Below are 12656 nucleotides of genomic sequence, written 5' to 3'. Positions count from 1 at the left end.
GCACAAGGAGTAGGTGCCATCTTTGTGAATGAACAGTGGACACCATGAACATAGCCAGCCAGTGAACAGAGAATGCAGTTATCACAGTCAACCAGCACAAAAAGTAAAGGCTGAGAACACAGCCAACACAAAACCTGAATGCAGTGAACACAGTCAGCCAGCTCAAAGAGTAAACGCAGTCAACCAGCACAAACAGTGATCACAGTCAGCCAGCACAAAAAGTGAAGGCCAAGAAAGCAGTCAGCCTGCACAAATGGTGAATGCAGTCAGCTAGCGCAAGTGATGAATGCAGTCAGCCAGCACAAACAGTGAGTGCAGTCAGCCAGTACAAAATGTGAACACAAAGAACACAGTCAGCCAGCTCTTTTGTGTGGTTCCATTTTTTTTAAATCAGAGCAGATGCAGCCAGTACTTAGCATAGGGAACAGTCTATCTTGGACTCTGAGGTATGGCACAGCTCTCTTCGCCCTACTACCCAGAGACAGCTCTCTTAGCCTTACTACCCAGAGACAGCTCTCTTAGCCCTACTATCCTGGGAGAGCACTATTAGCCCTACTACCCAGGAAGAGCGTTATTACCCCTACTACTGAAACAGCTGTCTTAAAGCCCTACTACCCAGAGACAGCTCTCTTATAGCCCCTGGCCAATGTGTGCATTGCAGTCCATGCTTTAACCATGTTGCACGGACATCTGCACAAGCCCTTACAATTACAAGTGGCCCTTTGAAGTCAATCATAATGCTGATGTGGCCCTCGCTGAAAATGAGTTTGACACCCCTGCTCTAAAGCTATGGTCATATGCAGCATTTTTTTTCTGCAACCAAAACCTGCTCTAGTGGCAATAAAAACACTGCAGTCCGGGTTCGCTGCTTTTTTCCTTGTGTTTTGCTACGTTTTTTTTGGTGTGGTTTACAAGTGTGATTTGTTTCCAGTACATGTGTAATAAAATCAGTTTTAGTCACCAAAAATGCAGCAAAACCTGATTGCTGCAATTTTTGAAGTGTTATTGCAGTTTCTCATGGTTTTTTATGTTTTTTTATGGGTGAAAAAATGCTGAAAGAATTAACATGCTGCAGATTTTCAAAACCGCTGCAGCACTGAAATTTAGTCAGGAAAAAAAAGCGTTTGCATGAGATTCCTGAAATCTCATAACTTTTGCTGGAACTGTAAAACGCAGCTTTTTTTCTGCAGAAAAAAAATGCTCCATGTGAACGTAGCCCAAAACAACCCTGTTGGGAGCTGACTTAATTGCCAACATCTTCCTCTGTACTGTGATCACTAGGAAAAGGATTGAACGAGGAGAAGGGTTTCGGTTGCATTAATCAGTGGTAGTTCCAACATTCAGATCCCGCAGATCTAACATTTACCTATATATATAAATAGCCAGGATTCCCCATTTCAAGTCTGTTTAACAATAAGTATTTCCCTACTTGAGACTTGCTGTGTCGTAAAAGAGATGCCAAAAGACGATTTGCTTCTCCTCGAACTCCAACATGGTCCTTGGCGTCGCACCACTGCACAAGTCTAGCCAATAGCTTGGAATCTTGACCCAGAATCCTAGCCGTATCCGCTTTACATAAAAATAGAGTGAGATTATGTTATTGCATGGTGCGACAAGGTTGGAATCACCAACTGCCCAATGCTCAATGTCTTGATACATAAAAAAAAAAAAAAAGTGTCCACCGAGAAGCATCTATGTTCTTTACCACCCTCTCACAGTCAACTTCTTCTAGACTCCAAGTTTAAAATCAACGTCATTCTTGGACCTTGGTTCCCTTTCTAGTAGAGTACTGAGGAAAGACAGCATTTTGTATCTTTTTTTTTGGTTCCTGGATTGATATTACACCAGCTATTAATTGAGGCCCTTGAGCTATGCATGAGCATTATTTGTGTCATTCACGTGAGACTAATATTTTACTCTGTATCGTGAATCACCGTAATTTCTTTTTTTGCCATTTTAAAATTTTATTTTTTTAAAGGAGTTCTGTATTAAAAGATATTGATTGCAACTAAGCTACATTACCAGACACAACTCCTAGATAATCTTACCACTGACTCTATCAGACACAGTGAAGTATTATAGAGAGATGCCATCAATAACTTTAAGTATGGAACCTAATTACCTTCTGAAGTTATCAGAAATAGTCATTCCAAAAAGATGAGACTACTCTCAAATTGCGAATTTTATCAGTAGGCTATGAATTTCTAGTTAAAACACAAAAAAGCGGCAATTTTTCTGTTTTACCTTGGCCATCAGTCAACATCCTTAGTGTTCCCAGGAGCTTGAATTGAACAGGGGGCATTTCTGATCTTAACAACATCTGGATTCTGTCTGCCACCCCTTCTTCCAGCATTCTTACTTTGTTCATTACTAAGAATAAGATGCATCATATTAAAATGTTAAAAATGTTATTGATAAATTGATATAAATATAGCTGAAAAATCAAATAGGATATATTTTGCACCTTCTATTTGTTGCCATATAGTATAGGTCAAAAAACTAATGTTTTATATGTGTTTTCCATAAACACAGCTAGAAAATAAATCTGAAGATAACCTTGTAAGTATAAAAATGTGGGATTATTATACTTTCTTGGCATCTCATATCTCCTTAGCCTCAATTTAACATTTCTCTTTCCTATAAGGTACAGCGAAACTTGTGTAGATTGTAAGTGTACAAAGAACCAGACGAGCAGAGCCCACACAAAGTATACAAGCAATCGCATTCTGTGCCAATCCAATTGATTTCATCGAGTAGAATGGCTGTTTTGCAGCTTATACTGAATTTGTATTAGCTGCGTGTGATGTACAATAAAAAATTATTATATTGTGGTACAGTGTTAGCCCAAAAAATCTAGGAAAATAATTTTATGCTAAAAAAGACAAAACTATTAGAGTAATATCTTTATTGGATAACCCCAAAAAATTATATTAGCCAATATAGGTATCACTCTTTGTATTTACACTGCTTCTAAGTAGCATAATGTGCTGATGGTAGTAAACCCTAAATCAGGAAGTCCCAGAAGTCGGACCCCACTGATTTTAGCAATATGCAATTACTTTAGAAGACACGAATACCACTTTGACTTTATTTCTAGGTGATGAATTTAGAGCCCTGTATTTTAAAATGTCCTAATTTGTAAGAAATAATTAAGAAAACAATAATTTGAACATGTAGTATTTAAGTGACCTTATATAGATGACATATCGACGGCAAGAATAACCGCAGAATGTTCAATGTGTGGTAGGGATAAAGCAGAAAAGACACACATAGGGGAGGTGTTCTAAATTATACAAATTCTGGTTAAATGAGTCAGAGAAATTTATGGAGATAGTTTGGATGCCAACATGTACAGTGGGGAAAGTAAGTACGGTATTTGATACACTGCCGATTTTGCAAGCTTTTCCACCTACAAAGAATGGAGAGGTCTGTAATTTTTATTGTAGGTACACTTCAACTGTGAGAGACAGAATCTTAAAATAAAATCCAGAAAATCACATTGTATGATTTTTACATAATTAATTTGCATGAAATAAGTATTTGATACAATAGAAAAGCAGGACTTAATATTTGGTACAGAAACCTTTGTTTGCAATTACAGAGGTCTGACGTTTCCTGTAGTTCTTGACCAAGTTTGCACACACTGCAGCAGGGATTTTGGCCCACTCCTCCATACAGATCTTTTCCAGATCTTGCTGTCAATGGGCAACATTGAGTTTCCGCTCCCTCCAAAGATTTTCTATTGGGTTCAGGTATGGAGGAAACTGGCTAGGCCACTCCAGGACCTTGAAATGTTTCTTACGGAGGTATTCCTTAATTGCTCTGTCTGTGTGTTTCGGGTCATTGTCATGCTGGAAGAACAAGCCACGACCCATCTTCAATGCTCTTACTGAGGGAAGGAGGTTGTTGGCCAAAATCTCACAAAACATGACCCCATCCATCATCCCTTCAATACGGTGCAGTTGTCCTGTACCTTTTGCAGAAAATCACCCCCAAAGTATAATGCTTCCCCCACTATGCTTCACGCTTGGGACAGTGTTCTTGGGGTTGTACTTATCCTTCTTCTTCCTCCAAACACAGCGAGTGGAGTTGATACCAAAATGTTCTATTTTGGTCTCATCTGACCACATGACCTTCTCCAATGCCTCCTCTGGATCATCCAGATGGTGACTGGCGAACTTCAAACAAGCCTGGACAGGTGCTGGCGTGAGCAGGGGGACCCTTGCGTGTCCTGCAGGATTTTAATCCATGACGGTGTAGTGTGTTACTAACGGTAATGTTTGAGACTGTGGTCACAGCTCTCTTCAGGTCATTGACCAGGTCCTCTCATTTAGTTCTGGGCTGATTCCTGACCTTTCTCAGAATCACCCTTACCCCACGAGGCGAGATCTGGCATGGAGCCCCAGACCGAGGAAGATTGACAGTCATCTTGTGTTTCTTCAATTTTCTAATAGTTGTGCCAACAGTTGTTGCCTTCTCACCAAGCTACTTGCCTATTTCCTGTATCACATCTCAGCCTTGTTCAGGTCTTCAATCTTGTCCCTGGTGTCCTTAGACAGCTCGTTGGATTTGGCCATGGTGGAGAGGTTGGAGTGTGATTCATTGAGTGTGTGAACAAGTGTCTTTTATACAAGTAACAAGTTCAAACAGGTGCAATTAGTACAGGTAATGAGTGCAGAGTAGGAGAGCTTCTTAAAGAAAAACTAACAGGTCTGTGAGAGCCAGATATTTTGCTGGTTGGTAGGTGATCAAATACTTACTTAATTAAATTGCATTTTATTGCATGAAATATGTAAAATTCATACAATGTATTTTTCTGTTTTTATTTTTAGATTCTGTCACAGTTGAAGTGTACCTATGATAAAAATTACAGACCTCTCCATTCTTGTAGGTGGGAAAACTTGCAAAATCGGCAGTGTATCAAATACTTATTTTCCCCACTGTATTTCGGGATATGTGAATAATAAAATAAATGCAAATAATTGATTTAGAAGCAATTATTTTTGGTACATTTGTTGGTGGCTATGAAGTGGATGGGAGAAAAGACAACCTATGTCTCACAATGGAAAACAGAGGTGAAAAAAACAATGAAGTATGAAAATAGCAAGTATTTTAAAAACAAACAAAACAAAAACGCAACAGTTAAAAAGGAATAAGCAGATATGAAATTTATTGGTCGGGTTGAAAAAGCATATAAATCATGAATGGTGCCTTTTTTTCCTTGTTTCTGATGGCCGCTTATCTACCCTTACATAGATGGAGAAGGTAAGTGGGAAGACTATCAAGGTTCTCTATGGGTTTGTTTTTTCAAACTAGATTTTGTATGTATTAATAAAGTAAGAGAAAACTACATTATTGAAAATCGTCACTGTCTTTTCACACCAGCCGTCTAACACATAAACCCCATAGTCTTAAGAAGAAAACAAAGTAACCCGGAGAGATGTTGTCTGAAGAGGAGCTCCCTGTTTAATATATATATATATATATATATATATATATATATATATATATATATATATATATATATACAGTCATGGCCAAAAGTTTTGAGAATGACACCAAAATTATATTTTCACATGATCTGCTGGCCTCTGGTTTTTATTAGTGTTTGTCTGATGTTTATATCACATACAGAAATATAATTGCAATCATATTATGAGTACCAATAGGTTATATTGACAGTTAGAATGAGTTAATGCAGCAAGTCAATATTTGCAGTGTTGCCCCTTCTTCTTCAAGACCTCTGTAATTCTCCCTGGCATGCTCTCAATCAACTTTTGGACCAAATCCTGACTGATAGCAGTCCATTCTTGCATAATCAATGCTTGCATTTTGCCAGAATTTGTTGGTTTTTGTTTGTCCACCCGTCTCTTGATGATTGACCACAAGTTCTCAATGGGATTAAGATCTGGGGAGTTTCCAGGCCATGGACCCAAAATCTCTATGTTTTGTTCCATGAGCCATTTAGTTATCACCTTTGCTTTATGGCAAGGTGCTCCATCATGCTGGAAAAGGCATTGTTGGGCGCCAAACTGCTCTTGGACGGTTGGGAGAAGTTGCTCTTGGAGGACATTCTGGTACCATTCTTTTTTCATGGCTGTGTTTTTAGGCAAGACTGTGAGTGAGCTGATTCCCTTGGCTGAGAAGCAACCCCACACATGAATGGTTTCAGGATGCTTTACAGTTGGCATGAGACAAGACTGGTGGTAGCGCTCACCTCTTCTTCTCCGAATAAGCTGTTTTCCAGGTGACCCAAACAATCGAAAAGGGGATTCATCAGAGAAAATGACTTTGCCCCAGTCCTCAGCAGTCCACTCCCTGTACCTTTTGCAGAATATCAGTCGGTCCCTGATGTTTTTTCTGGAGAGAAGTGGCTTCTTTGCTGCCCTCCTTGAAACCAGCCCTTGCTCAAAGAGTCTCCGCCTCACAGTGCGTGCAGAAGCACTCACACCAGCCTGCTGCCATTCCTGAGCAAGCTCGGCACTGCTGGTAGTCCGATCCCGCAGCTGAAACAGTTTTAAGATACGGTCCTGGCGCTTGCTGGTCTTTCTTGGGCGCCCTGGAGCCTTTTTGACAACAATGGAAGCACTCTCCTTGAAGTTCTTGATGATGCGACAGATTGTTGACTGAGGTGCAATCTTTGTAGCTGCGATACTCTTCCCTGTTAGGCCATTTTTGTGCAGTGCAATGATGGCTGCACGTGTTTCTTTAGAGATAACCATGGTTAACTGAAGAGAAACAATGATACCAAGAACCAGCCTCCTTTTAAAGTGTCCAGTGATGTCATTCTTACTTAATCATGACTGATTGATCGCCAGCCCTGTCCTCATCAACACCCACACCTGTGTTAATGGATCAATCACTAAAACGATGTTAGCTGCTCCTTTTAAGGCAGGACTGCAATGATGTTGAAATGTGTTTTGGGGGTTAAAGTTCATTTTCTGGGCAAATATTGACTTTGCAAGTACAGTAATTGCTGTTAAGCTGATCACTCTTTGACATTCAGGAGTATATGCAAATTGCCACTACAAAAAATGAAGCAGTAAACTTTGGAAAAATTACTATTTGTCTCATTCTCAATACTTTTGGCCATGACTGTATATATATATATATATATATATATATATATATATATATATATATATATATATATATATATACAGTACAGACCAAAAGTTTGGACATACCTTCTCATTTAAAGATTTTTCTGTATTTTTATGACTATGAAAATTGTACATTCACACTGAAGACATCACAACTATGAATTAACACATGTGGAATTCTATCCTTAACAAAAAAGTGTGAAACAACTGAAACTATGTCTTATATTCTAGGGTCTTCAAAGTAGCCACCTTTTGCTTTGATGCCTGCTTTGCACACTCTTGGCAGTCTCTTGATGAGCTTCAAGAGGTAGTCACCTGAAATGGTTTTCACTTCACAGGTGTGCCCTGTCAGGTTTAATAAGTGGGATTTCTTGCCTTATAAATGGGGTTGGGACCATCAGTTATGTTGTGCAGAAGTCTGGTGGATACACAGCTGATAGTCCTACTGAATAGACTGTTAGAATTTGTATTATGGCAAGAAAAAAGCAGCTAAGTAAAGAAAAATGAGTGACCATCATTAGTTTAAGAAATGAAGGTCAGTCAGTCCGAAAAATTGGGAAAACTTTGAAAGTGTCCCCAAGTGCAGTTGCAAAAACCATGAAGCGCTACAAAGAAACTGGCTCACATGAGGACCGCCCCAGGAAAGGAAGACCAAGAGTCACCTCTGCTTCTGAGGATAAGTTTATCTGAGTCTCCAGCCTCAGAAATCGCAGGTTAACAGCAGCTCAGATTAGAGAGCAGGTCAATGCCACACAGATTTCTAGCAGCAGACACATCTTTACAACAACTGTTAAGAGGAGACTTTGTGCAGCAGGCCTTCATGGTAAAAAAGCTGCTAGGAAACCACGGCTAAGGCCTGGCAACAAGCAGAAGAGACTTGTTTGGGCTAAAGAACACAAGGAATGGACATTAGACCAGTGGAAATCTGTGCTTTGGTCTGATGAGTCCAAATTTGAGATCTTTGGTTCCAACCACCGTGTCTTTGTGGACGCAGAAAAGGTGAACGGATGGACTTCTACATGCCTGGTTCCCACCGTGATGCATGGAGGAGGAGGTGTGATGGTGTGGGGTGCTTTGCTGGTGACACTGTTTGGGATTTATTCAAAATTGAAGGCATACTGAACCAGCATGGCTACCACAGGTTCTTGCAGCGGCATGCTATTCCATCCGGTTTGCGTTTAGTTGGACCATCATTTATTTATCAACAGGACAATGACCCCAAACACACCTCCAGGCTGTGTAAGGGCTATTTGACCATGAAGGAGAGTGATGGGGTGCTACACCAGATGACCTGGCCTCCACAGTCACCAGACCTGAACCCAATCGAGATGGTTTGAGGTGAGCTGGACCGCAGAGTGAAGGCAAAAGGGCCAACAAGTGCTAAGCATCTCTGGGAACTCCTTCAAGATAGTTGGAAGACCATTTCCGGTGACTACCTCTTGAAGTTCATCACGAGAATGGCAAGAGTGTGCAAAGCAGTCATCAAAGCAAAAGGTGGCTACTTTGAAGAACCTAGAATATAAGACATATTTTCAGTTGTTTCACACTTTTTTGTTAAGTATATAATTCCACATGTGTTATTTCATAGTTTTGATGCCTTCAGTGTGAATGTACAATTTTCATAGTCATGAAAATACAGAAAAATCTTTAAATGAGAAGGTGAGTCCAAACTTTTGGTCTGTACTGTGTATATATATATATATATAATATATATATATATATATATACATATATATATATATATATATATATATATATAATGTAAATATTATGCAGTTTTGAAGAAAACATATAAAGAGCTTCACTTCTTTATACTTCTATTGCCTGGCATGCTGCATGCACTGGATAAAGGAAGATAGTAATTCATTCAATGTGATTATTGTGCATAAGTGGTAAGCAGAGCTTAAAGCAAATGTGCCATCAGAAAATAAGCTATTGTTTTAAAGTGTTTTTATATTAAATATACAGTGTATGAACAAAGATATTAGGACAACTACATTACACCTATAGGGAGGGCCGTATTAGCCACCAGACCAAATAGCAAAACTAGAATCTTTGTGGAGGGAGTGAGGGAACATGACATGTGGAGGCTCTCTGCCTCTCTTCCCAATTGTGTTAGTGGCTTTAGGACGCAGTACAGATGATGCAAGCACATCGGCGTTGTATGGGCAAAGGAGCACTAATCCGTTCACTGCCCTGATGTGCAGTGGTGTGATCATGCTCCTGATATCGCTGCAGTGCCACGAAGGCAGCAAAGATGCAGTAGCTGGGAGATGGTAAGAGCCCCATAGTAGAGACAAGAGTCTATTACTGTAGACTGGGGAGGAGCAGTGTGTTCATTATACAGAAGGAGTGACCGTGTGACGGCACAGCATGGGAGGGGGCAGTATGCAAAAGGAGGGACAGTTACGGGGTACTGTATGGGTGGGGTGGAGAGTATAGTATGTGAGGTGGCAGTATACAGAAGGAAGTGTAATGTAAGGACATAGTATAGGGGCAATATACAGAAGGAAGAATAGTGTAAAGGCAAAGTATTCGGGACAGTATACAAAGGGAGGGATAATGTAAGGGCACAGTATGGGGGTGCAGTATACAGAAGGAGGGGCTGTGTGAAGGCATACTATGGCATGGGAGCAGTGTAGGGGGGGCAGTGAAGAGTGTGAGGTTAAGGCCACGGCCCCACTATCAGTATTTGGTCAGTATTTGTTCAGTATTTTTTTTTTTACAAGTGGGAGCCAAAACCAGGTGAGGAACAAAAAGAGAAAAGGTATAATAAGAACAAGTCACCAATTCTGCATTTATTACCATTTCCTGGTTTTGGCTCCCACTCCTGAGGAAAAATACTGACCAAATACTGATAGTGGGGCCGTGGCCTAAAGTGTGAAAAGGGAGCAGCATGGGGCGCTCTGAAGCTGGGAACCACATAGAGAGAGATAGTGTGGGAGGGCAGTGTGGAGACAAGGGCAGTGTGGAGACAAGGGCAGTGTGAACTATTACTGACAGCGTGGTGACCATAGTTCATTAGAGAGGACGATGTGGCATCAAAGTTCATAAGGGAGAATTATATGGATGTTATAGTTCATAAGGGCGGACAGTGTGGTGATCATAGTATATAAGAAGGATGGTGTGTAGGCAATATTTTATAGGAGACAACAGTGTGAAAGTCATGAATCATAGGAGGGTCAGTGTGGGTGTATTTCTTGAGCAGGGAGTACAGTGAGTGGAAATTATTTAGTCAACGAGCACAGTATAGGACTTATTTAGGCACAGCACAGGTATATATTTTTAATCAGGGGGGCACTGTAATGACATGATATTTTTAAGGGCAGTATATTGGGATATTCTGCAGAAGACTGGAGAAGAGGGAAGTCTGCAAAGATGAGCTGTGGCTGTGAAAGTCACCATGGCGTCAGATAAAGAAGAAAGGGATGAGACTTATACGGTACCTCGATTTAAGAGTACATTTACACTGACCAATCCTGGATTTTAAACAATCACTATATGAAGTTGATCGTATAAATAGCCTTTATAGACAGGCTGATTGCATTTTCATGCACACAGAACGAGCGTTAACATCTCATATTCGCATAGAATAACAGTGTTCTCGGCAGCACATGTCCTGATTATACAGGATGATGTTTGGCAAGGATGATGAAATTTAAGCAAGCTTAAAAATAATTTCACCTGACAAATGAACATATTGCTTGTGCATCGGATGATTGGCAGCCTTGTTTAGATGGGCTGATAAAGAGTAACTCGATTTTTTTTTTTATGTTTTAGGCTTTTTTAATTCTAAGCAGATCAGGCTCCCACCAATCGCGTTAAAGATCTCTTAGGAGAAAAGGTGCAGTGGATTCAGAAATTCTGGAGAAATCTATGTGTACAATGGAAAAAGGCCAATGTTACTGGATGCTCATGATCTATGAGCCCTCAAGAGGCACTGCATTAAAAGCAGGAATGTTCTGAATGTCACTGCATGGGCTCAGGAATACTTCCAGAAATCATTGTCTGTGAACACAGTCAGCCGTGCAATCCTCAAATGAAAGTTAAAGTTCCATCATATAAAGAAGAAGCCATATATCAATACAATCCAGAAGCACTGCTGTCTTCTATGGGCCTGAGCTCATTTGTGATGAATCATGATAAACTGTTCTGTGGTAAGATGAATCAAAAAGTGAAATCCTTTATGGAAACCATGAACCCTGTGTCCTGTGGCATCAAGAGCAACAGGACCATCCAGCCTGTTATCCGACACAATTCAAAATCCTGCATCTCTGATGTATGGGAGGCATTGGTGCCAATAGTATCGGAAGCTTACCCATCCCTGAAGGCACTATCATTGCTGCGCATTATATAGGGGTTTTACAACAATATATGCTCCGTCCAGACAATGACTTTATCAAACAAATAATCCAGCAAAAAACCCGGACTGTGGAGCTGCAAAAATCCTACATCAGACAAGAATAGGACAACATTCCTCTCCCAAAACTCCAGAAACTGTCTCCTTACTTCCCAGACATTTACAGACTGTTAATTTTAATTAATAAAATTACAGTTAATTTTTTCTAATGAGATAGAAAAATGTCCAAAGTTTAATTTCTGATCTGTGTTCTGCTGTGAATAAAATATGGCTATAAAAGATTTACAACTTTTTGGGAATTGGGTTTGTATAATTCTCCCACATAACAAGTTAATAAACGTATGGTAACAAGTTATATGTACCCCAAAATAATGTATTGAGAAATACAACTCATCAAGATAAAAACCAAGCCCTCATTCACCTTTGTTACTTAAAAAATAAAAAAAATGTATTGCTCTTAGAACGCAACAATAACAAAGTAAAAATAAAAAAAAGTGGTTCAGCTGAAAGGCCATATCTGGCTTTGGCAGGAAGGCGTTTAAGTCACATTACCATTTTTATACCTTATTTTACAACAGCATTTTCATTGCTGTAGATCAGTGGTGGCAAATCTATGGCACGTGTGCCAGAGGGGGCACTCATGCCAGGCCTGGGAGACGCTGCTCCCTTCTTCCCATGTTCAAATGTATTCGCATCTTTTTGACGCTCACTAGCTCTGATCAGGACAGTTCTGCACAAGTGAGCGAAAGGTCATGATGTCACGACGTATGGCATTACCATGCACACGAATGTGCAAAACCGTCCCTGATCTCATCAGAGCTGGAAGCTTAACCTAGTATGAGAAGCGTTCTGATTTCAGTGCTCATGGCGGTGATCAGAAGATGCAGCAAGAGCCGGAGAGGTGAGCGCTAAGGTAAGTATTTTTTTTTATTTTTTAATCGTTTGCTGACCCTTTATGGCTCAGAAAAGTGGCAGGCAACAGCTGCTATTTTGTTAATTATGCATGGAAGTGTATTTCAAAATACGAATGTGGATTTTTGGAATATTCAAGTAGAAATCAGTTTCACTCTGATTTATTCGATCATTTCTAATGGTAACCTCTGTATCCAGAAAACTGCACTGATCCATACAGCAGTAAAAAGATATTCAGATCTATAAGACTTGCCGGTGAAAAGGATGAATACGGCAGACGG

General features: G+C 40.0%; 1 protein-coding gene across 5 annotated transcripts in view; it reads right to left on the bottom strand.

The window, feature by feature from the left end:
* The window catches only part of LOC141273710 (rap1 GTPase-GDP dissociation stimulator 1-like), a 592027-nt gene that overhangs the window by 24327 nt on the left and 555044 nt on the right, over nt 1–12656 (bottom strand). For all 5 annotated transcript variants that reach the window (XM_073685973.1, XM_073685978.1, XM_073685977.1 and 2 more), the window contains 2 exons: nt 2245–2370; nt 1430–1569 (listed from right to left, as the gene is read on the bottom strand). In XM_073685973.1, coding sequence (XP_073542074.1) covers nt 1430–1569; nt 2245–2370 — 266 coding nt within the window. The remainder of the gene's footprint in view (nt 1–1429; nt 1570–2244; nt 2371–12656) is intronic.

Source organism: Phyllobates terribilis, unplaced genomic scaffold (genome assembly GCF_046119375.1).
Source record: "Phyllobates terribilis strain yellow unplaced genomic scaffold, ASM4611937v1 Scaffold_5__5_contigs__length_657084704, whole genome shotgun sequence".
NCBI classification, from domain to species: domain Eukaryota; kingdom Metazoa; phylum Chordata; class Amphibia; order Anura; family Dendrobatidae; genus Phyllobates; species Phyllobates terribilis.
Note: the sequence above shows the minus strand (reverse complement) of the source record. Positions and strands in the feature narration are given on the sequence as shown.